This window comes from Rutilus rutilus (assembly GCF_951802725.1).
Source record: "Rutilus rutilus genome assembly, chromosome: 6".
In the NCBI taxonomy this organism is placed as follows: Eukaryota; Metazoa; Chordata; class Actinopteri; order Cypriniformes; family Leuciscidae; genus Rutilus; species Rutilus rutilus.
In genome coordinates this window covers 38,543,492-38,567,996 of record NC_140214.1, presented here as the reverse complement: position 1 = coordinate 38,567,996, position 24,505 = coordinate 38,543,492, and the positions used below count along the sequence as shown (strand labels likewise).

The window sequence follows — 24,505 nt, the reverse complement described above, 5'->3', positions numbered from 1 at the left end:
CCCCAGCACATCTCAAACCAAACTGACGCCCATGCTCGAAATGGCTCCACATTGCTGGTGCTCATGCTACGTTCACGGTCATCACGTGCACATAGGAAACACGCCACCCTATCAGCAAATATTCATATCTGCCGATGCCGATGATGGTCATTTAAAGCTTTTATCGGCCGATACCGATGTTGTGCCGATATCATCGTGCATCCCTAAGTATCGTGTCCAGGGTTTGAAATGAACAGCCGCCAACCCGCTAAATGTGGGTAAAAATCAACTGTGGTGGGTAATGCTATCAAATCACTTCGCCAATTTGGCGTGTTATTATGTTAACTCACTTTGCTGGGAAAGTCTGTGTAAGCCAAATCTGCGCAGATTAGTGCAAATACTCAACTCGTGAGTCATCGTGATCTATTAAATACAGCGTATTGCGCAGAATCTGTGAATATTTGGCTTACTTGAATATGCCCGTTACTACGCAACAAATAATGGCGCGCTTGTTAATTTGCATTGAAACAATAGCGGAGATTAAAAAGCGTTCGGTTAACAGAAAAGACTGTTATTTTCCAACATTCTACATTTTTTTTTGGTGTTCTTTGTACTATATTGATCTGTCCAACTAAAACACATTTTTGGTGATGAGGATATATATATATACATATACACAGTACATATGCAAACTGTGACATGGTTAATCTGGTTAATTTCTTTTTCTTTTTTTCTTTTGGCTAGTAGAAGTTCTAAAGGGCCGGTAACTTAAAAATATAGTAGCCAAATTGGCCGGTGAGTGAAAAAGTTCATTTCAAACCCTGACCGTGTCTATTAATGGGTAAAGCTACAGTAATGTCTTCAGCTTGTCAGCTTGAGATCCTTTCCATCTAAGCTTGTAATATCTCTTAAGCCTAGTAGTCAATGTTTTGTGAGCAGTAGGATAGTCTCTCTATTTTTTTTTTGTTATGAGAAAGAGCCATATTCATTCTCACAGTCACACAGAGCCAAAGCACAACCAAAACAGTGTTCTTCCACAAAATACATGTTTTTTTTTTTGTTTTTTTTGCTTGCTGCTAGAGTGCCAAACGTTACCTTTTAGTTGGCTTTAAATGTGACACTGCTTTCTTTAAAAGGTAGATTAAGGAAGACACAAGTAGGGTATGCAATTTTTCGGAGAGGCTAGCAATAGCAAGCTTATTTGACAGCATAAGATCCCACCACCCCTTCAGAATGTTAGGGGTTAACAGTTTCGGACCCAAGGACCAGATGTTTGAAAGAAGACCCGGAGTCAGAATTATAATAAATTGAAGAAAAGTTTTACTGAAGATAGTTTGCAGTTTCATCAGCAGAAGTTCAGCTTCAAGACTCACACAGGAGTTTGTAGGCCGCTCCTCTCAAAGATCACAGCAGTTATACCCTTCACCAAGGTCTAAGCTACGTCCTTACTTCAGGTTGAATGATTCTCATTGGCTAAGAATTAGATAAACATAGTAATTTTTCACACATATACAGATAGACTGAAGCATATCTCCATTGATTTATGCAGCTGACACTCAGACCCTGAAGTTAGGCACGTCATGACCTTCCAGGTCGCAGATTTGGGTTGCTGGGTGCCAGCCTGTCCCGAACAACAACTCTTGTGCCGCTTGTTCCTTAACCTGTAACCAAGAAGACTAACACACACACTGACACCGCTTTTCCAAGGATGGATTTGGCCAGGCTCTAACTATAAACAGGAGAGTCTTCTCAAAACATCAAGATAATTCGTTCTTTCTCTCAAGGAGAGCTACACTTTAGTCTGTCTGGAAAATAAGGCTTTAACAAAGAAATGGTCCCTTAAACTATTGGCTTCAATGACCCCTATATGTTTTAACACGTTGAAGACCTTTCTCAAACACAAAACAAGTCCCTATTTCATTTCTGGAAGCCAGGCTAAATGAGCAAGCACTGTTACTGCATTCAGATATCAAATACAGACATTAAAGAGTACATGAAAAGAACATTTCAGTAATCACACTGGTAACTTCAATAACAAAATAAAATCTCCAGAGAAGTCATTCAACTCATTTGATATTTAGAAGGAAACATATTGATTAATATCTTGATTATAATCACTCATTACATATACATTGAAGCAGCAGTGCATTCCAGAATCCACCCCCTTCAAGAGCGTCTCCAAAACACATGAACGTGTACAGTAGAGTCTGCAAAGAGTCACAAGACGAGAGACAGCGTTAAACTACCTCAAGTCTCAAAGCACATAACATTACAATAATAATGAACAAACAACTTAAAGAGCAGTGACCTCGAAACGTGGACATAGAAACGTATAAATCCGAGTCACAAACCGCTCTGAGTATAACGTCACGGGTTTCCATCTCTTCCTGATTACAGTAGTTATGCCGTGAAAGCAGCATAAGCTGGTTGTTTTGGGTGAGGAGGAACTGTAAAAGGCGACTGCTGTTTCGTTTGCAGTACTCTGTGACTAACGTCTGTCTAATTGACAGCATGAAACGCTCATGACGTGTGACGTGTGCGCGGAGGTATGGAAATACATATCGACAGGCAGGTAGGCATCGTATCGTTGCATTTGTATGCAATGACTGGATGAACATTTTATGGTCCTACGCCTTCCACAGACAATATAGATCACTTAACTTAGTGATTGCTCTCAGGGTGTGAAGAGACTTTGAACCAGCATAACAAAACAATTACTGGAACAAATCGCCTACCCTGCCTTGAATACTTAAAGATCAGGGATGCAAAGGTAGTTTGAAATAAGACTGAGCCAAAGAGCATGAATATAATTCCATCAGCTCTCCAGTCTGTCGGTCTGAAATACACTGCCAGACTCTTCAGTATGACTCCACTGGTGACTCAATTAAATTATATTTTTGCATTTAGATGATCTTGGTTTTGGATCATTTGGCTGATGTTTGATGCATCTTTGTGCTTGACCAGAAAGCCTTCCTTTTGCTTTCTATTGTGTGTAATGGAGGACTTTTTGTTCTGCACTGTCAGTCAGTGCCAGCGAGCAGCGGGGAGGTCCCGTCAGGCGTCCCGTTCCTCTGTGCCAGGGAATGAAAGTGCAGATAGTGGAGGTATAATGGAGACCGCAGGGGTAGAGCTGAAGTCTCCTCGCAGAAAGCTTCATTTCTCATGAAGCAGGTGGGAGTCTTTGTTCTCCTCCTGCTCATAAAATCCATTTAGTTCTGTACACCTGGCATACAGGAGGAACATTTTCTGTTTAATGGGTAGAGAATGAGGCTGTAATGAAGTGGCAGACACATTTTGCAGCACAAACTGTGTGGATGGAAGACATTGGTACCTGTAAAAAGGACTTTATTGGCATTTAAAGAAGTCGTTTTAGGTCTTTTAGTGTAGGTTACATATTCGCTTGAAAGTTGCCATTTGTACAAACAAATTTAAGGATTTGTTTTTAGAAATCATATCAAACCAAAATACTGTAACCATCATAGACATTTGGGGAAGCACCAGAGGGGGTTGCGTCCTCATCAATATTAATGGTCAACAAATATGGATTTTTTTCTGCTTTCTGCTATGGGCTTTAAAGGACATCAGCTAATAGTCAAATTCTCGTTCTCTGTGACAGAAGAGCACCAGAGCCACAGGCAGACTGCTATTTTAAACGGTAATGCTTTATTCTGTTCTTTCAGCATTGAAAACTCTGTGTATTTGTAAAATATATGTGGTGAGTGATTTACATACAGATGGAGGTTTGATATAAAGTAGAATGTGAAGTTTAAAAAAAAAAATAAAAATAAAAACCAGCTGATATAAAGGTAAGCGGCATGTTTAACTGTCGGAGAACTTCCGTAACACTTCAAATCAATATAAGGAAACTACATGGTTACATTTAAGGCCAAATAGTCAGTAACCCAATTGCTGGTTATAATAAAAAAAAAAAAATGTCTAAGAATTGTGCCGTTTTAAATGCTAATAATGCAGAGTACACACACTCCATTGTTGCTGTATGGTTGTTTAAGGTCAAGAAACGTGACATTTTTAATTGCCATTATGGCAAAGCATTTTTATAACATTTCTCTCACAAAGCGCCGCTGTCCTGCATAGTTTTGTTCCAATGTCGCTTTAGGGTTTTTCCCTTTTTAGGCTTCAACAAACTCCAAACAGAGGAGAGTCTGCTGGTGAAAAGAGAAATGTGACAGAGCTCGTAATAAAACAAGAATCAACATCGGCTTGGCTTTTTTGGAGATGGCGAGAACAGAGATTTGAAATGGTGTATAAGTGGTTATATCTCTTAAGCCTAGTAGTGAATGTTCAAGTGTAGCTTCTTGAGTGTGGAGTAAACTAATTTATTCCTCAAAGATCTCTCTTTATCCCAGTTTGCATATTATTTATCTTAAACAGAATGCAAGATTAGAGTGAATGTGTTCCATATAGTCATATCTACCAAATTTCAGTAGTCTGTACCAATTACAGTGAAATTTCATAATATCTATTCCGATACCACAGCAAAAATGTCTGATCACAAAAATGTATAATTATAAAGGGCCTTTTAAAATTTTTCAATTAAATACACTTTGCTTCAAAAAAAGACAAGTAAATAAGAAAATGAAGAAAACAAAAAAACAAATTGGACGCAATAGACAAAAAAGCACTGTAATATTCTAAGTACATTCACTTTAGATTAAATTAGATAGATTAAAGCTACAAGAACAGTGTGTCATGTTGTGTTTCAGGCAGGAGGATGAAGACGGACAGATCAAGTTCAGTACACTCAGAGTTTCATCTTAATACCCTAGGTAGGCAGACAGGCGATAGTAAACAACTTAACGTAGCAGTGATCAGACAGGGAATGAAGGCAAGGGCACAACTTTAAGTAACAAACACAAACGAGATGATTAATAGAGCACAGCTGGTACAAATGAACTAATAATGGTGAGCATGGTAACAAAGGAGTGTCGGGAAAACTGAACAAAAGAAAACGTGACTAATGAAAACAAACCAAACATAATAGTGATGCAGTGAGTTTTTTTTTTATTTATTAATTCTGTTTAAATCTTTTTAACAACTTAACTGACATTTACACTTCAAGAGTTTTTTGAAGTTTGTATCCACATGTTTTTTTACCTTTTCAGTTGAAAATGTGAGAATGAAGCCAGCAGTAGCGGTTGTTAAATGTATCAGTATTTTTCAGAATTTTAATGCAATGAATTTAACTAGCTCATAAAGTTTAGATGTAAGATGCCAGCACTTTTATAAACGTCTCCCAGAGATCACCATCACTTTTCAAATATCCATTATGAGGACACATTATGGCTTAATGTGTCCCTGCTCTTATTTTTTTCTTTGTATATGTGTGCTATGAAAGCCAACCCAGATGGATAATGTATTTGTGAATCTGATTTGCACATGGTGGTGCAGCAGAGCTCTTTGTGCTGGCATATGGATGTGAGGTGTGGTGCTTGAGTAGATGAATGCCTCCTGTCATGATGGTGGCGTTCAGCGGCGCTGAGCAGTATTCAGGTCATGACTGAGTCCAGCGGATCTGCTGCTTCATTTGTCTCATGTAAAGGTCAGCTCTCATGTGTGTTTATTTTAAAGCTCATATGGATGATGGTACCTGGAGCCTGTCAACCGTTAGCGAGCCATGTAGTGCTTGTGTGAAGACATAAATACAGTACAACGGACGATGAAGGCGTCTGATATTTCAGGCCAAAAATGGCCAAACTGATATTTCATGTTTGAGAGTTGTTTCTTTCAAACATTCACTCTCATCTGAGAGATTTTAGAAAACCGTTCTGACCTTACGTTCACATGCTCCTTGCAGAAAATGCATGCTTATAATTTTAACGAAATAAGAGGGATCATAAAAATGTCATGCTATTTTGTTTAGTACTGTCCTGAATAAGCTGTTTCACAGATGTTTACATACTGTGTTGTCCACAAGACAAAATAATAACTGAATTTACACAAATCAACAAATGTTGCAAAAGTTTACACCCCCTAGCTCTTAATGTATTGTGTTGCCATTATGATCCCTGTACTTTTGTTTAAAATTATTAAGGCAAGGTACATAAACTTATGAGCAGACCTGTAAGTGTCAACAAAAAAAGGAGAAATTTACATAAATGAATAACTTTGGGCTTAAGCTATTAGAATTGTAGATTAATTATATTTTTGGTTTATGAAACACTATGCAGTTTCAGAAATTTTTTTTTATCAAAGTTTCCCTACATGACATGCATTTTAATGTGTCATCCTCTCTGGAGATTTGTGTACACAGTATGTATGTTAGTACAGTTTAACATGGATAGTGCGCACGTACTTACGTACACGTAAGTTTAAAGTCACCATGAAATCAAATTTGACAATTCTTGATTTTATGAAATATTGCAGTGTTTATTCTAAAAGATTTATCCACGCACAAATATTTTGTTAAATTCATGTTCCTGGGGCCTGTTTCAGAGAGGAGGTCAACCAACTCTGAGTTAAAACTTGAACTCTGCGTTGACTTACCCTGAGATGGGAAACTCTGAGTTTTCGGTTACAGAACAGCTGAAATGAGTTAGTTCAATCAACTCTGAGTTAACTGACTCTGAGTTAAGCGCGTGCACCACAACTATAAAAAGCCATTATCAATGGAGTGCAGATATTATGAGTCACCATGGCAACAGCGCCAGACAAAAAGAGGTCTGCATTTTCTCACCTTTACATTTTAATTAGTTATACAGTGTTGGGTGTAATTAATTACCAAGTAATCTAAATACTGTAATTTAATTAAAGGGATTACTCTTAATTCTTCTGTAATTTAAAGTAAAATCTGATGTAATTGCATTACACTATACAACAATTCTGTATATTTAACACATTTTTAAAAGGTATATTTTTTTATGTAACCTTCTCCCTCTACACACTTTGGTCAATTCAAGAATAATTCATGCAATTGTATATTGTTTATTTGAAAGCATTAAAAGTGCAGTTTCTTGTCTCTCCTTGTATTGTTGAAATGGTTGAGGTTGATATGGGATTTAGTAATTAGTAATAAGTAGACATTAATCTAATTACACTGTTGAAGATGTCATTTGGAGTTAGTAATACAAGTAACTTACCCAACTGTTATAATATCTGAGGTGAAACTGGAAGAACAGTGTGTTATTCAACCTAATTTTAATGTTCATGTAGGAGCAATCCTGCAGGTATTAAAAGAACATGGCAGCAGCTGAAAATTAAATATGAAAACATAATTCAATCAAGTAAGGCTTGAGCATATCATGGGTGTAGACTACCTGACTTTACATTTGACATAAATAACTTAATAGCATCCAGTGTCTAGCAGTGCAGCAGCATTTTTGGCTGAGGGAATTCCTGAAGGGACTTCAGAGCCAGTCACTCCCGAAGGTCCAAGGGCCATAAAATGTAAGAAGTGTGTTATTTTTTATATAGGCTATTTTTGATATTTCCATTTATTTTACTTTGGGTTGGGTTTTTTGTTGGTCCCAACAGATTCTGATGGTAATATCTGTCTGTTGGAGCCTCCTGTCCCAACAGAACCCCAGGCAGTTGTAAGTAACCTACTCAATACACCATTATGACAAATAGTGTTATAAAGTGTAGGCTATACTCGACCAAATGCTCATCTTCACAGGACGATGGGGATAAAGAGTTTCTGCTGCCACAGAGAGGCCTACAGTGTCTACACATCAAACAATCAACACATTCAGATTTTTTCACATATTTATGTGGAGTAGCCTAGAATCAAAGTTTAAATCTAAGTATAAATGGGTATTCTTATCTCTCCCCCCGCCCCAAGAGTGTGGAAGAACAGCAGGAGGACGGTCCATCAACTTCTGCTGCACAGATCAACACAGTTCAGTGATTCTCAGTAAATGCCAGTTGAATTCTGTAGAATTTGTAAAAATCAGTAAAAATAGCTATATTTTATTTATTAATAAAAGATCATTTTTATTAATAAAAATGTACTGAAAGAATGAATGAGGTGTTTAAACACTACTTCCTCTTTAAAAAAGGGGAGGAGACCGATAGAAACTCTGGGTTTACCGAAGAAAACCTGCTCCCGACCAGGTTAGGTTCACAGAGTAAGTTGCCATGGTAACTGACTCTGAGTATAAGTTACCTCTCTTTCAGAAACGGGCTTGACTTACTCTGCTTTCTCAGGTTTGACATGCCTCCCATTCTGAAACAGAAAACTCAGAGTTTCCCTCATTTCAGGGTTAATATACTCAGAGTTTTCACTTAACCTCCTTTCTGAAACAGGCCCCTGGTAATCTTGAATCAGAATAACTTCCCCTCCCTCTTGCAGCATCTCTTCTCTTCTCTGATGATGAGGGCGGGGCAACCTGTCAATCACATGAGATCAGCCAATAGCAAACCACAACCATCCAATCAATTCCTCATGTCAAAATCAAGCCCCGCCCTACAATTCACTCAGATATGCATCACAATAGGGAAGAAAAGACTATCACAACTTTCGTTTCATGCTGACTTTAAAAACAGTTATGTTATTATTGCTGTCCTGATGTGTGAAACTTTCTGTAATGCCATGTTTTCCCTCACATTTACAACCAAAGCGATGGAAATGTTATCAAAGTAAAGAAACCAACAGAAGCAAATTACGGAGGGAGACGGCAGCATCATTAACTGGCTCTACACGGTATTATGTGTCTTCAAGAATGAACAAAACAGATCAATGATGGATAGAAAAGTAAAGTATGCCATTCTTCTCACAAAAAGTATTCATTAATGTTCAGTTGCTGTGAAATATGGCCTGATTCTGCTCCATCAGGTCACATGCTTTATTTTATACGTGACAGTCGAGCAATGGATGTTGTTCACGTCATCTGTGGAAACTTATATAAAAAAAAAATAGTGTGAAAAGTAATTTCCTCTAGTCATCCTAGCATTGGGAGAACAAGTCCTCCGGTGCTGCACCAGATGCCATTGAGCTGACTGAGGAAAAATGCAAACGTACATGGAGTCTGGTGATAATGTGCAATAAGCAACAGTATATGTGTGAATTGTCTGTAAAGTAACGCTGCTGTATGTTGAGTTGCTGGGATCAGTGTCTTCAGACGTCTCATTACAACCATTTCTCTCGCTGTCTCTCTATCTTACTCTTATAAAACTGTATTTTTTTACTTCTCTGGCCCTTGCTATTCTTTGGACGAGAATATGAGTCGAGGAGTGCATTAGACTGAGTGTGCGTGTGTGTGTGTGTTAGAGAGAAACAAGATTGATATACAGAATGAACTTGTGCTGCTGAAGGAATTAGAGAAAGGAGGGAAAAGAGAAATCAGTTCAATTCATGGCCTTTGCTGTATTGGTAAAGCTGCATGCACTTTTCAAGATAAAATTCTGTTCACACACAGGCTATTTCTTAAGAATATATATATATTTGCATTTTAATATTTTCTTGGAAAGATGCTCTGCTTTGGGCTCCCTTGTTTATCAGACTGTTTGACCGGTGAATAAATGGCATTACCAGTGACAGTCAACAGTTTCTCCTATGGTCAGGACAGTATCAGGTGAGACAGTGCCGTGCTTTAGAAACAATGAAGGTTTCAGAGTGAGACTTTATGGCATGCTATACAAGGAGAACCAAGGAGATTGTTTAAATACTTTATGATGTTTTCCTGAGCTGTTCAGTAATGCTCTCTTTCTACAGTGCTTTGTGTGGCGGCTCGTGTGTATTCCAGGAGAGCGGTCAAATCCTCAAGCGCTGGGTTATTGATCTGTCTCACTGCAGTGCACATCCATGGCAGCATCTCCGGAGAATTCACTCGCACAAGGATTGTTAATGTTCAATCTTAAAATAACAGCTATAGGTGCAGCTCATCTCTCAGTCAGTTCATTCACGGATCGCTTATGCTCGGAATGAACTGTTATGTAGTGTAAACTTCCTTAGTCTGAATCCAAATGATTGTTTTATGGAATAAACAAATCCAAATACCGCTCTTTATTTAGTAATTGTAACCTTCAAATCTCACACTAATAATTATTTTTATTTTTAACTATATAAATTTGTATATAAATTAATTCGTTTGCAAAGAAAACCTGATGAGATGTCTGCAGAAATACTTGTCTTTCCTCTTTCTGGATGTTGGTTTAGAGTAGGTAACAGCTGTCTTATAAAGAAATAAATGCAAAATGAAATCTCTCAAGAAGTCTACAGTTGAAATCACACCACATGTTACTTCTTTGTTCTTAGTTGTGCTTTGAGACAATGATCCATTAGATCATGCCACATATTTGGAGAATAGGCTCTGGTTTTATCAGGTCTGGTGGAGAATGTGTCACATCTGGTAACCAATAGTAGAAAAGAACCATTGAATCTAATGAAAATCAGGGCTTAAAAAAAATAAAAAAAATAAAATTGCTTCTTTCTGAGCTGAATCAGTATTTTACTTTTACCATTATGAAAACTTTTTCAAAATGATTTTTGCCTATACTTTACTCAAGAACATTATACTAAGAGCTTGTGACTAAACCTCGTGATTCCAGCGGATCCTCAAACTGTCAGAAAAACCATTTTGTAAGAGATAACTTTATAATCTCCTTTGCGCTAGGCTAGTGCATACATATAGCCTACAAGGGAAAAGTAACCATAAAGATGTTGAATTAAACGTAATCACAGCTTTTCCGCATATACCCTGCCGATTATAATACTTAGCGTTTTTCACTAACTTTCTGCAAATCAGTTTTTGTGAATGAATGACTGTCTCTCGTCTCCCGTTGCTCTAGTCTTCATCAACACGCGCTTGCACCTCCTGCTGGTGAGGCTGACTTACAGCAGGTGGAGATGATCAATCGATACCCTTCTGTTAGTCCTGCATTTCCAGGATGTGCAATGTTGAATTTTCTGTCGAACCCCAAAGTGCAAAGTGAAATAAAATGGACCGAAAATATTAAATTATAGGTGGTATTTTAAAATAGGCTGAATTTTTTGGAAGTGAAGTCTGGAAGGCCAATAGGGATTATTGAATACTTAATGAAAGTGTGTGTGAAATGTTTTGAATTTATATATTCACAGCTTAAATGTACAACCATGTTGAATTTCAGCCCCTGAAAATGCAAGCACTGATAATACAATGCATTTGTTTGCAAGCAAACAAGCTTTTTTTTTTTTTTAATACATTTGTCATTTTCCTTCCATATCAAAACTAGTAAGTTCAGCCTGCTGTAAGTGACCGGGCAAATCTGTTTGGCAGCCATTTACTGGCTGATGCTCGACTGTGCAATTTGTGTTCCTAAGATTCCCACATGCCAGGCAATTTTTCTAAAATGAGCAGTTCTCTGAGGACAAAATGGAGCCCGTAAGTTCATCTGAGAACCGTCAGTGGTTTCTCCATTATAGAAGAAGCTTTGAGGTACTTGAAATAGATCACAGAATAATGTCGAGGAACGGGGATATTTGCATCAGGGTCCTGATCACTCTTGTTTATTTTGCAGCTGATAGTACATTATGTCTTAAGTAATCTATATGGTCTGTTCAATAGGGGACCACGTCCTGCAGAGTTTATTTCCAAACATTACTCTTAGAGCTTAAATCTAATGGCAGCCAATCAAACACCAGCTTTGTGAACACCTCTTCCTCAATGCATTACGTCCATTACTTTAACAAGAATGCACTGGTGTTGTCAAAGGCCAATCCATGACAATTTGTCTGCCACAGTGTTTCTGGTAGATAAAATTACCTTCAATTGCCTGGCGGCAAGTGTTAATTTGCCACCCTGGTCCTACTGAAAAAGAAATCAATGTTGTTGTGTTTTTTTGCTAATAAAAAGTAATGCAAATTATCAATACAATTACTGCTTGAGCAAAACGATCTCTATTATCTCTGAGAATCTCTGCTTGTCTTCTGGAATAATGTGAGAACAGATCTTAAGCTACGGGTCACCATTGTTGACCATCTCTGGTGTGCTTGACCTCTCAGATCCAGACGCTGTTGCTGAGATTGAGTCGAAGGATGAAGGAGATGGCCATCTGAGGAGCCAGATCTGTCCTGAGGAGGAGGAAGAGGAGGAGGAAGAGCAGGTGTTTGAGCCCCTGAGCACTCTCACGCCACACAAGACTCATCAGTGTCCCCTCACAGGTAAAGAAGAACCACAGGACATCTTTAAATTAGACACACACCATCACTTTAGGCTCTTTACAATTGCTAAGCATAGCTAATAATAATGATAAGAGAGAGGGATAACAGATACAAATGTATGCAACTGCACAAAAGTACAAATTAATTGCACAAGCTCCTTCAGAAGTGAACCACACTCAGATCACCTCAAGTGTGCTTTAAAATGGTCAGAATTTCTTTGAAACATTGACTTCGCTAGCTAATAGTGTTGTGCGTAGCTAAACATACTAATATCTTTCTGTTTTATCATTTGAATGCTAATTCATTGAGAAATACCTTGACATTTGTGCATTGAGCCCATGTGTTGGTATTAGTTGTAGATCCATTCAAAAAAGAAACACGAAAGTGCACATGATTGAGTTAAACACTACTGTATGTTGTAGATGACACTCAGGACTGACTCGTGTCTGCCATGTTCAGATGCAGCCGATGTTGCTTCATTATTTCTGCTTTTTCTCTAGGTTGGAGATTAGGTTTCTATAAGTCAGTACTTCTACATAATTGATTTGGCTGTATTTGATCAGCGACTTCAGAGCGGCCCCTCATTAAAAACCTCTGTGTCTCTGACAAATACGTCTTAATTGTTCAATACTTGAGATGGTGGTTTAAATGAGTTCCCTGTGGAGGCCAAAGAGAGGAATGAAGTAGTCATTTGGGAACGTTGTGTATCTGAAAACCAGTTTAGAAGTAACTCGGTGTGAACGATTAAATACGTTTTTGCTTCAGATGGGTCTGATATTACAGCCGTGCCACAATGAGGGGCTTGCATTCACTGTTTTTATAACATTTTCACAGATTAAATTCAGCAGAAAAGGCTTGAACGCAGTCATTAAGCTTCATAATAAGCCTGATTTACTGTAAGCCATGCAAACCTTACAGTGTAACTTCGCCGATTTTCAACCCACTTTGTGTTGTTACAGTGTCGGTAGTATACAAGTGCGTGCAGAATTATTAGGCACGTTATTAAGGCACATTTTACCAATTCCAAACCACATTAATCTTAATAACTATTATTCATTTTCTATTTAATCATTTATAAGTGATATAAACTTGTTCATGAAGGCTGGAAATGAAAAACGGCTTATTTTCAGGTGTGCAGAATTATTAGGCATGTTTTCTTTTACTGATAAAATAAGCCAAAAAAGAGGTTTAACTCAGACTGAAAAGTCAAAAATTATTAAATGCCCATGAGAAGGATGCAATACTAATGCAATACTAGAAATTGCAGTTAAGGCATGGCCATTGGACAGTGAAATGCTCATTAGGTCAGGAGGGTCAGACAAATACAGGTGGAGAAGAAAATACACGTTAACTGCAAAATAATTAAGAATTAAGGTGAAGAATTAAGTGTGAAACCATCAGGAACCCTTTAGTCTCCATCTGAGTGTATGTATGTGTATATATATATCAAATTTATTAACAATTACAGAGCAAAAATATGAGAAAAAATGTAATTAAGACTTAAATTAACTTTAGTCAGACAGAGCTTGCTAAATGCAAACTTCCTATCTATATGGGACTCATATGTCAGAACTGGCACAGTGTAATTGAATTAATTATTATGTGTTAAACAACAAATATTTTTCCTAGCAGAGTTTTATCAAGAGGTCAAGGTTTGACTGGTTAGCTTGGCATAGTTAGCGCAGCTAGCACAATACATGCAGTGACTACACCATTCATTCGTGGGCAAAAAAGCATCTTTCTCCTGTGAGGACTAGTGGAGGTCTTGAGACTGCTCGTTCTGGTGCTGCTGTCGGCCAATCGGCACTGTCATGATGTCATTTAGCTGCGGCTGTTGGTTATCAGACACATGACATTAGTGGCTCAGGTGATTGGCTCAAACCTGATCGCCCATGAGAACAGATGGAAGCAAGCAGGTTGTGTATTTCTGGGAAGGCCGGAGCCAGGTGAGATGATTACAAATGCTAACGAACAGCTTTCTCCAGGTATTACAGACCCGGAAAAAATACAATACAATATTTGTTGCATTCCTCATATCTCAGGTAGTATATACAGTCAAACCAAAAATTATTCAGACACCAGATATAATTTTTTGTATTTTTTTTTTTCTAGTGGGTGCAGGACACTATAGTTAATTTATGTAAGTGAGGATAGCAAAATAAAGTAAACTGTGACATATTAGACCCATAAATTCTTCATACAGTGACTACCAGTAAAATTTATAAAAAAAAATACATTATTCGGATGTCTGTTACCAAACGTTATTCAGACACTTTGATCTGACCATGTTTTCTTAAGTATTTTTTCTTTAATTGCTAATGCAACATTTTAAACACAGACTAAACAAAATGAAGCATTGCTTGGTAATTGTTTGAGCTAAACTGGTATTATCTAATAGGTGGTTTGCAGTCACGTGATTGTGATGACGCGCGAAATTCAGATGGAGGGCAGGAAGTGAAGAGCGGAATGGACGAGATGGCGGAAAGTCCGTACTGGACCACTTTTGACGCTATTACAAGAGAAATATACAACAAAAAATCTAAACATATGTTGGACGTGATCCTTACGTTATGAAGAGGAGAGATTTTTCAACTGAATTGAAAGATTTTGCCTGTAACGTTACGAGTTTGTCTTCAGTTGCAGGGGTAACTTACAAACTCAAAGAAAAGAAGAAACAATTACTTTGACTTTACAAAGTTCAGAAACTGGTACGTTACACAAACATAGCCACATAAGTTAATTCACCTTTGATAAAGTGATCACTGCACACACAGGCATTTTCCGACGTAGGTTTGCAAGCCATTTTGTTTCCGCCGTTTTTCGGTCAATTTCTTGCCTTTTTCCCCCTTATGAACAACAACTTTTAGTACTCGATAAAAACTCCTCGTGGTTTCATCGATTTGAGCAACCATAAACGACGCAAAACATAGGCATTTTGAGTTTGTTATAGTGGTTCTAAATGTAGCAAATCACTTCCTGCCCTCCATCTGCATTTCGCGCCATGGCAACGCAGTGAGGTGACGTCATATGCAAACAAGCTATTGTGAAGTTAAAGATATTCAACATAATTCATTTGTGAGACAGTCTAACAGAAGGACGGACAAAACCAGGAAAATATCAACTGATCTGATAACTCTGAGTTCTTGTCATGTTTTATTACCGTTTTATAAACTATAGCAAATTCACTGTGATAATGAGAGAAATGTGTCTGAATATATGTTGGTTTGACTGTATTGGATATACAGTGGTGCAGGGAACACTGACTAAGGGTGTGCGAAACGATTTTCCAACATAAAACGGAGAGTCTGTAAGAGATGTCACGTGTCACCTGGATCAATGGCTGCCGTCGTCTCGGCCCGGTCCAGAGCAGCTTTAACACCTCTCTGTGCACTTAAGCCATGACCACTGCAGTGCGTTGTGGGAATGGGCCGATGGATCCACCCGTGTCCCTGATGTGATTGGACTATTGATCGTGCTAATGCAGAACTGCAGACAGAGAGAGAGAGAGAGAGAGAGAGCTATAGGAATGTCTCCCACAGGACCTGCTGTCTTCCACAGGAACGGGAAAGGAAGAATATCCGCACCCACCCAGCATTCCTCAGACTAACCCCCAACCCAAGCGCTGCGTCCCCCGGGAGTGTGTCTTTCTGCCGGGGTAGAATGGTATAACGCTCCCCAGAGGGGGATGGGGGAGGCATGTTTACCTCTCAAAGCTCTCAGCGTCGGTGGGGTTCTGGCTCCGGCCCGGCTGAGGATTGAGTTTCTGCGGATGGTTTCTGCATCCTGACGGTTCAGTCCTCAGGGACGCTGGAAATGCAACAGCTGTCCATCTCCTCATAAACGCTCAGTGATACAGCTCCTCAAGGTCAACATAGGCATTTGACAGATAGACACACGTATCCAGATAAACAAAGAATGTTTTTTATTAATTTATATGTACAGTATATATAACTGGATTGATCATATGCTGTGTTCACGCCATGTTGTGATTGACCGTTCGCAAAGACCCGCCCCCTTTAGTTACTGTTGCAATGTCCGACAAGCCATGCCGCCCTCACGCCACATCATGTGTTTTTTCATCAACAAATTTGGCCATTTTTTAAAAAGAAATTTAAACAGTAAATACCGTTTTGTGTCTCTTTAATGTGTCTGACAGATCACTGTGTCGCCTCAGTTAAAGCTGCTCGTGAACCGATCATCTCTTCCTTCTAGTTAATTTATAGCATCAAATAAACATGAATGAACATCAGAAGGTATGTTGTTTCAACCGTGGAAAGACGTCAGTACACTCCGTTTTTCAAGTTCAAGTCCACCGGCGTTAATCTACTAACTCTCATCTTAATCTACTGACTGCTTTGTCGGACAAAAATGGTGGATACGGCGGATGGCAGATTATGATTCGTCAGATCGCCTGTCAATCAAACTCCCTGCGAAGGGTGAATTGCTGTATACGAGATGACAACATGTGACATTCTTCTCGGGGTTGTTCATGATCTCGGACTCAGAATTATGTGCGTTTATGGCAGTGCTATCAACACCAATATGAATCTGCAGCGGTCACATGGTACAAGTCGGAGCTCTCAGAAAATTCAGAGTTTAATTACTCGTTCTACGAGGACGTGAACACTTTCTACAAGTCAGAATCTTGTAATTACAGCAATTACGACATGGAGTGGCCGCACGTGAAGCCACCGGAAGTTTTCAAGCGCCCATATTGCTATTCCCAACTGACGGAGGGCATTATAGATTGACAGCCAAATACTTGATCTAAAATCCCCTGATTTGCAGCTTATCAGTTTTTATATTTGTATCTAAATTAAATGTTATTTTTATATGTTATGTGTAATGTTTATGGGTTTTTTCAGGCAGGATAATAAATAAATAAATAATAATAAATAATAACCATTTACATGCTTAATTTGCATTGTTACAATTTACAGGGAGACTTAAGATACAAAAATAGTAACTCGCTCGTGTTTTCTCATTAAAACCAGATGATTTTCTAATAATTCAGTAAAATGTGTGAGAATATGACATCTTGAGCAATCCGGTTGTCTCTTACAGATCAGTGGATTAGACCTAGATTAGACTAAGGTTATTCTTCCATTCAAAATTTTTTCACTCAACATTTTTTTTTAAATAATCAGAAATACATTTCAAAAATGTAAATAAACTGCCTTAGTCCCACTGAAGTGCCTTGAAATGCGTAGCTTTATTCAGTGTGTTGACGTAATTTCCACTGAAACAGGAAGACAGGGCGGGGCATATCGAGCAGCTCCTCCCCTTTTTTATAAATTAGCCAATAGCGTTTGATTTATATCGCAGCTCGACTAGAGCTGTTGAGCTCCGTAAAGCCGCATTTGACAGCTTCTGACAGCCACAGTGTAGTAGTTTCCCCTTTTAGATTTAATATGAAACTGTTTCTAAAGTATGTGTAGTTTGAAATGTGTAATTTATGTTGGTGCAAGGCACCAGTGTTATCTCTTCTACTTAGTGCTGTTTCTAATGCAGAGTCTGTCTAACCGTTTCTCCTCCTAATCTCATCCATTGCTATAAAATACTAGCCTGGCTCCGCCCTCCTGCGTACTTCCGCTCAATTTTATTTCCCTTCAGTACTACGTCTGGGATTGTGGTGTATTCTTTGGTTTTCTCTGATAATTTTTTTGGCGGTCCAATCAGCGAACAGAGGGAGTGGCTGAGAACGATGACGTTGAGGTCGTGCGCTAGTTTGAGTTGTAGGGTTACGTCACGACCAAAGGTTAGCGATTGCTTATGGCAGATCCAGAGTGACTATGGGCAGATCCAATAGTTTTAAACTTCAACAGAGTACCCGCCTACAAGGAAGTTAAAGGGATAGTTCACTTTGAAATAAAATTTTGGTATGTTTTAGCTTACCTCAAGGGCATCCAAGATGTAGGTGTCTTTGTTTCCGCAGTAGTTTCAATTTTGATATTTTTAGGTCAAACCGTTCTTGTCTGTCAGTCATATAATGCAGGTCGATGGTCACTGTCTCAAAACACAAGCACAGAGTCCAAATTAAAACAATTCCCCATCGTCCAAATGAAACAATTCCCCATCATAAGTACACATTGATGGCCTAAGACACGAAACGAGCGGTTTGTGTGAGAAAACGAACAGTATTTATATCGTTGTTATCTCTTGAACACAGCACACGTCCAAATGATCTGACGGCGCGGGCGGGTATAGATATATAAATAGATGTCGCCTTGGCTACTGCAGTTCATTGGAACGAAACCGTAGCCAAGCGACATCTAGTGTATACATCTATACCCGCCCGCGCCGTCAGATCATTTGGACGTGTGCTGTTTTCAAGAGATAACAACGATATAAATACTGTTCGTTTTCTCACACAAACCGCTCGTTTCGTGTCTTAGGCCATCAATGTGTACTTACGATGGGGAATTGTTTAATTTGGACGATGGGGAATTGTTTTAATTTGGACTCTGTGCTTGGGTTTTGAGCCAGTGACCATCGACCTGCATTATATGACTGACAGACAAGAACGGTTTGACCTAAAAATATCAAAATACAAACTACTGCGGAAACAAAGACACCTACATCTTGGATGCCCTTGAGGTAAGCTAAAACATATCAAAAATTAATTTCAAAGTGAACTATCCCTTTAACGCTTGTCAATGGAGAGAGGCCAGACTCTCTGTACAAATGAAATGTACGAGAGTCTGGTAGAACCAGGCTAATAAAATACAGCATTCTGTGTAGAATTCAAATGGGTCCGAAATGTTTTGTGTTCTGCGTCGACTTGCACATATGATCCGCTCTGTGTTCTCGTGTCTCTAGACACGTGGTGGTTCGCGTGAAACTAATGCTGCGTTTCAGACGAGGTTGGATGTGGGATGATCCCAAATAAAATTTCCCACTTCAGACCTCAGTGAGTTCCAGGCAATCAGACATGGTGACCACCATGACCACATGGTGTCGCAAAGACACATTGAGAGCATATCGTTTTTTTGTCAATTATGGTAGAAACCGAATAAAGACAACATAAAATCGCTTTGAAAACAGCTGACGAAAAGCAAAAAGAAGGTATTATTATATTAACTTAATGTCTAATGTTAAAATTTGTTTTTATGTTTATGCTCATTGGAAGCAGCCGATATCTTGGAAGTGAAATCAAATGACGCGTCTCGCTGGGGTTCGGGTTGATCGATGTACCCCGATTTCACTGGCCGAATATCCGACTTTAAGTGGAACTCCACTTTATTTCCAAGAACAAGGTGGGAAAAATCCAATTTCCAAGCTGTCTGGAACGCAGCATTAAGCCTTGTGACGTAATTATCATCATCAGGAGGGTCCGCGGATGTGTGTGCAGCCCAACTTTTGCACAATGCGCATGTGCGACTGACTTTAGCGCTTGAAAACAAAGTCCACGAGTCCACTTTTCCACGCTCAAAGGATACTCAAAGTATACTTCTTTGGCCGTGAATGTGTCTTTCTGCACGAGACGGAGCGGAACGTGGAAAATGACGCTCACCCGGACCTTAACGCAAAACCAGACTTCATTCGCCCTGATGGAAAGCATATTTACACCGAATCATTCGTCTGAGTCATTCCCTCTCCCCTTATATAGTGCATTATAATATACATTATTATGTAGGGGGCGGAGCTTCAGATTCTAGAGAGCATTTGATTGGACAGAAAATCTGATCAGAAGCTGAAGTGCAGAGTGATGTCATCAAAATCGTTTTTCCATATTTGCGGAAGTGAGAGACTGTACGTTTTGAATGCTTATATCTTCGAAATGAGAATTTTGTCATTGTTTTGGAGCACACTAGCTTATAGATAATTGATTTCACGGGGACTTTAAGCCTGTCCACGTGACGTAATTTGCATCATCAGGACGGTTGAGGGATGGTGCAAATTCAATAGCGGTGAACAAAGGTGAATGTTGAGACAAGAGTCCACTAGGTGTGTTACGCAGTTGTCAAAAAAGAGTGTGGAAAGAGCGATACATAACAACACAGAGCAGCAGATCATTCTCCATCACTTTTGTTTCACCTGCATATCACTGGTGTTTCTGACGTCACAAACTATCAGATCAGATCAACGTGTGATCGTCAACGAGTGGATCTCTGAGCTGGAGTGAGTGAGTGAGTGGAGGCGGGGCTCATTTGCATATTCATTGAACCACATATACTAAATGAGGCAAGGGTGTCGAGTTACATTCAAGCTATTTTAAGGCATGATTTATTTTCATGGATAAAAGGTTTAAATAAGTCATTTCAGTTCTTGTTCTAAACTTTGCATGGATCAGTAAGTGACTGTGATCCATTTGCAAGGTTTATCGATAAAAGGTATGCGGCATATGGTGGCATTTGAAGTACTCAAATCTTGTCCTTGAATTACAGTGCAAACACTCCAACATTACTCCAGTAAAAGTGCGAGTACTCCTTTTACATGTCTGCTTACTTTTAGATGTACTAAAGGCACTGATCTTTAAGGGCTATACTTTGTTTAAATCAGTATGCTCCTTCATAGTGCTTAAAATGCCTGTTTAAAGAGAGGAGTCTAATGTCACAGACAGACAGAGAGTAATAGATGAGAGCTCAGTCTGACATTATGAGTCGTCAGATAACCAGCACTAAGGAAGATCAGTGGATGCGCACATCAAATATGCATGACTGCAATGGCAAATATTTTGTTAGCAAAATATTTCAGATTTTATTAAAAGATTTTAATATCAAATCCATTAAAATTTGCATGCATGTTGATGACAACAAACTGTATAAAAAGTGTTAATGTATAAGACTACGAATAAATTAAAACGCTGTATTATTTCAATTTAAAACTGCCACGGCAGCAAAGAAGATGCATTAGGCACTCATTTGTTTGCTTATTAGTGATTTATTTATGCTATATTTACAGTTGTGCACCTTAAAGGGATAGTTCACCATGCAAATATCTGTATTTTTCCATCGCCACAGGTACAGTAAGAGTGTAACGTTTAATTAGTTTTCTTGATGCATCTATTACAGATCCTGCCAATGCATATGCATCGATCCTTGAAACTTGGATTTTTGAATCATGAACCATTTGTTAAAAATCGAATGAATTAAATTATTAGAGACAGGACAGGAGCCCTCACAGCTCTCTGTACTCAGTACTCTTTTACGAGATTGCTCTTGCTCTCCATTCGGCCCGTAGCTCTCATCGACACCTTTCTGAGCGGCTCATGTTTGATCTCTCCTCAGGACTCACAGGAGCAGATGACATCTCTCTGACAATAGCGCTATAGTCTCGGGTCAAACCGCTCAAACTGATAAAGCTACTCGTTTGATTGTCCTCCGAAAAACCACAGACCGTAATAATTTCAGAAACACAATTTCTGTCGTGACAGGTTGAGGAATGCAATCGCCACTGCTAGTGTTGTATAAGTGTGACAAATTGATGAACTATTCATTAATAAATTCACCAGTTCAACATTTTCCAAAGTACTGCAGTTCTCTTGTGCTTGGCAGTGTTAGTTGTGGTATCTGTAGCGTGTGCCACAGTCTCAGTGTTCAGTGCAGCCCATGTTAAAGCCAAAGTGTCATTAGATATTCAAAGCAGCTCCAGTCTCAGGAGACATATCTATTCCTCTTCCCCTCTCTCTCCGGAGCTTCACACGGCACATCCCATCCTGCTCCATATAAACTATTCATTGAGCTTTGTCTACCATCCATAGCTCTTCTCTGATAAAGAGTAAAGAATATAATAAAGAGAAACAGGTGAGCTATCTCTCTGTCTGTCTTTCTGGACTCAAGCCAATGGCTAACGCTTTCCATTGGCTGCAACGTAGATGTTTTGAACATTCAGACGACATTCAGAAATAACATTTTCAGCTAAATGTTCTTTGAACATTATTATTATTATATATATATATTTTGTCAGCTGGGATATTATTAAATTCATGGGGAAAAGCAGATCCCAAGACAATGTCAATTCTTTTTTTTACACTGTGAGAGCAGAATTAAAACACAAACAATGAGAGAGGTTCTTGTGAAATAAATGGAACATTAAAACCACATAATCGAATTTTAATTTATGTTCCAAACAGAGAACCGATCCTGAGCTTTAGTTTAGGTACTAAAGGTTTTTGAGACTTTACTCACAGACTGATTGTTCACATTATAATCATCTGGATTGAATCACTTTCAACGTACTACATTTGAAGAAGAACGCATGCCTTAAGGATTATTCAATTATGTTCTGTAAGTATGCAGATGTGTGGTACTATGAATACTACTATATTTGTTTGTTTTTTACCATTAAACTATTTTTGTTTAGTTTTTTTTTGGACCATGATAAAAACCCTGACTGAATGCTCACCAGATCAGAGTTTACTGTTTAATAGTTTATACAGCAGATCTTAAATATTTAATTAGTGATACGAATTACCAAGCAAGGTCATGTATCGGGAAAGACAAAGTCATAAAGAAAGAAATCATCCTGGCCTTCACTGAAAACATTCAGGTCTTAAGCCTGGAAATCCTGCCTTATGCAACCCATTCTTTTTAGCAGGCATTTATTGCTTCAGAACACACATCCTCGGCTAAAGCAACCCGTTCTTGATCCAGAAACCTTCACGCATGTCTGCAAATGCACAGCCTATACTCAACATCGTTGTGGAATAATTCCTCGGCCCAGATTTTTGTGCTCTCTCTGTGTTTGCTTGCACGGTTGGAAGCCATATTAAGTATTAAATGTTTATAAGTCTGTGTCTAGTCAAGAGGAGGCTGGTTTGCTCTCTCTCCCTGTTTGGCACGCGACTGCAGATGTAGAAAACAACTCAATAACAGTCTGTATGTAGAAAAATCCAGGCTTATGCAAAAGAATGATTGCCATGGAAAAAGAGGGATGAACATTCACTTTCCCGGGTTTCTCCTGAATTGGAAGTCATCGTAGTTGAGTAAACTTCTACTGTTGTGAAGGAAAGACGACAAGCAAATATAATTGCCGTATTCCTATTTACTCCAATAGCAGAATAAAAAATCTGCATTTTTTTTTTCTTCACGACTTTCCAAAAGAGGTAAAAAAGATTGAGAGATTGAATACGTTGTATTAGAAAAACCCTTGCAGCAGCGCTCATTTTTATTTTTGTCATTTACTGACAAGGCAGTATAACACAATATAGTGTTATAAATGTTTTAAAAAAAAGTGATGTTGATAACTGTGGAAAGGCGTCAATACAATCTGTGAAAAGGGTCCATAGAGAATCATCTACACCAGATTGTAGACTGTAAAATGTAATATTGATTCAGCCGAGATATCTAAGGTAAGCATTAGCTAGCTAGCAGGAGTTATTTGGCTGCATAAGAAAAACAGCACAACATGAGGAACAACAAGATCCTGCAGCTTGTCTGGTCCTCATCACCCTGCCTGCGATTATTCTGCAGTAGCCGAATGTTTGTTCTGCCATACTTCAATTTTAGGGGCTATATTTTCTTGTGCAGATATGCTAATGCATTTTCCTAATAATTACAACGCAGACATGCACAAATTATACGCAGTAATACTTTATAAATGTAAAAAGGCACTCAAGACCACGCTATATTGTACTGTGCAGATTGTGCCAAGCGATGCCCTTTAGCCATGACTATATTTTAAAACTTCTCACTGACATTACTGCTTAAACTGTCCAAAATGTATCCTGACCTCTTTGACTAAAAGACAGAAGTGCATACTGATGGCCAACTTTCCAAATCTCAGTTGTCATCATATACTTTCTTAAGAACTTGTTCAAAAACATTGCTGACACAATTAAGCTGATTGCTTCAGTGATCCCAGAGTTTGAACCATTTTAATCTTCATTTCTTTTGTGTGTGAGTGCATAAAAATAATTAATGACAGTCATTGTGGATATGTCAAATTTCATAATGATGAGTTTTTCATATATTAAGTTTAATATATTAACTTCATTTCGATGGTCCACTTTAGACATTCAACCAATTGTAAGTAATTTTGCTACTACACGTCAACTTATTCTACTAACCTTAACCTAACAGTCTACTAAAGGCTGGAATACACCACACGACTTTTGCCCCGATTTGCGATCTGGGTGAGTCTGCAGTAGTTGCCGAATGTCTGCGCCGATCTGCAGATTTTGTGAGTTCGGAGTTGACAGAATTCACAGAAAATCATGTAGTGTATGATGGGCACAGACTCCAATTTTTTACGAGATTGGGTAAAGACAAAAAAGAAGGAAACATGTACCGTTTCGCTTTGTGCTTGATAAGTGATTGTGTTGAGAGACTAGGATATAGCTACTAGATGGAGCCGCGAGAATGCATGAAAATCTGCAGAATGCAGAATCTGCTGTTTGTTTAGTAATTGTTTGCAGCGGTTTCAGTATTCCTACAGTGAGGTTAACGCAGCTCACTTCCCTACCAGGTCGAAAAATACGGAAATCCC

At 38.6% G+C, this 24,505-nt stretch overlaps 1 protein-coding gene across 3 annotated transcripts in view; it reads left to right on the top strand.

The window, feature by feature from the left end:
• The window catches only part of LOC311291721 (zinc finger protein 521), a 102,133-nt gene that overhangs the window by 8,188 nt on the left and 69,440 nt on the right, over window positions 1–24,505 (top strand). For 2 of the 3 annotated variants that reach the window (XM_084410920.1, XM_084410919.1), the window contains exon 2: window positions 11,918–12,076. In XM_084410920.1, the coding sequence (XP_084267046.1) occupies window positions 11,918–12,076 (159 nt within the window). The remainder of the gene's footprint in view (window positions 1–11,917; window positions 12,077–24,505) is intronic. The other variant, XM_084410921.1, reaches the window with a different exon arrangement.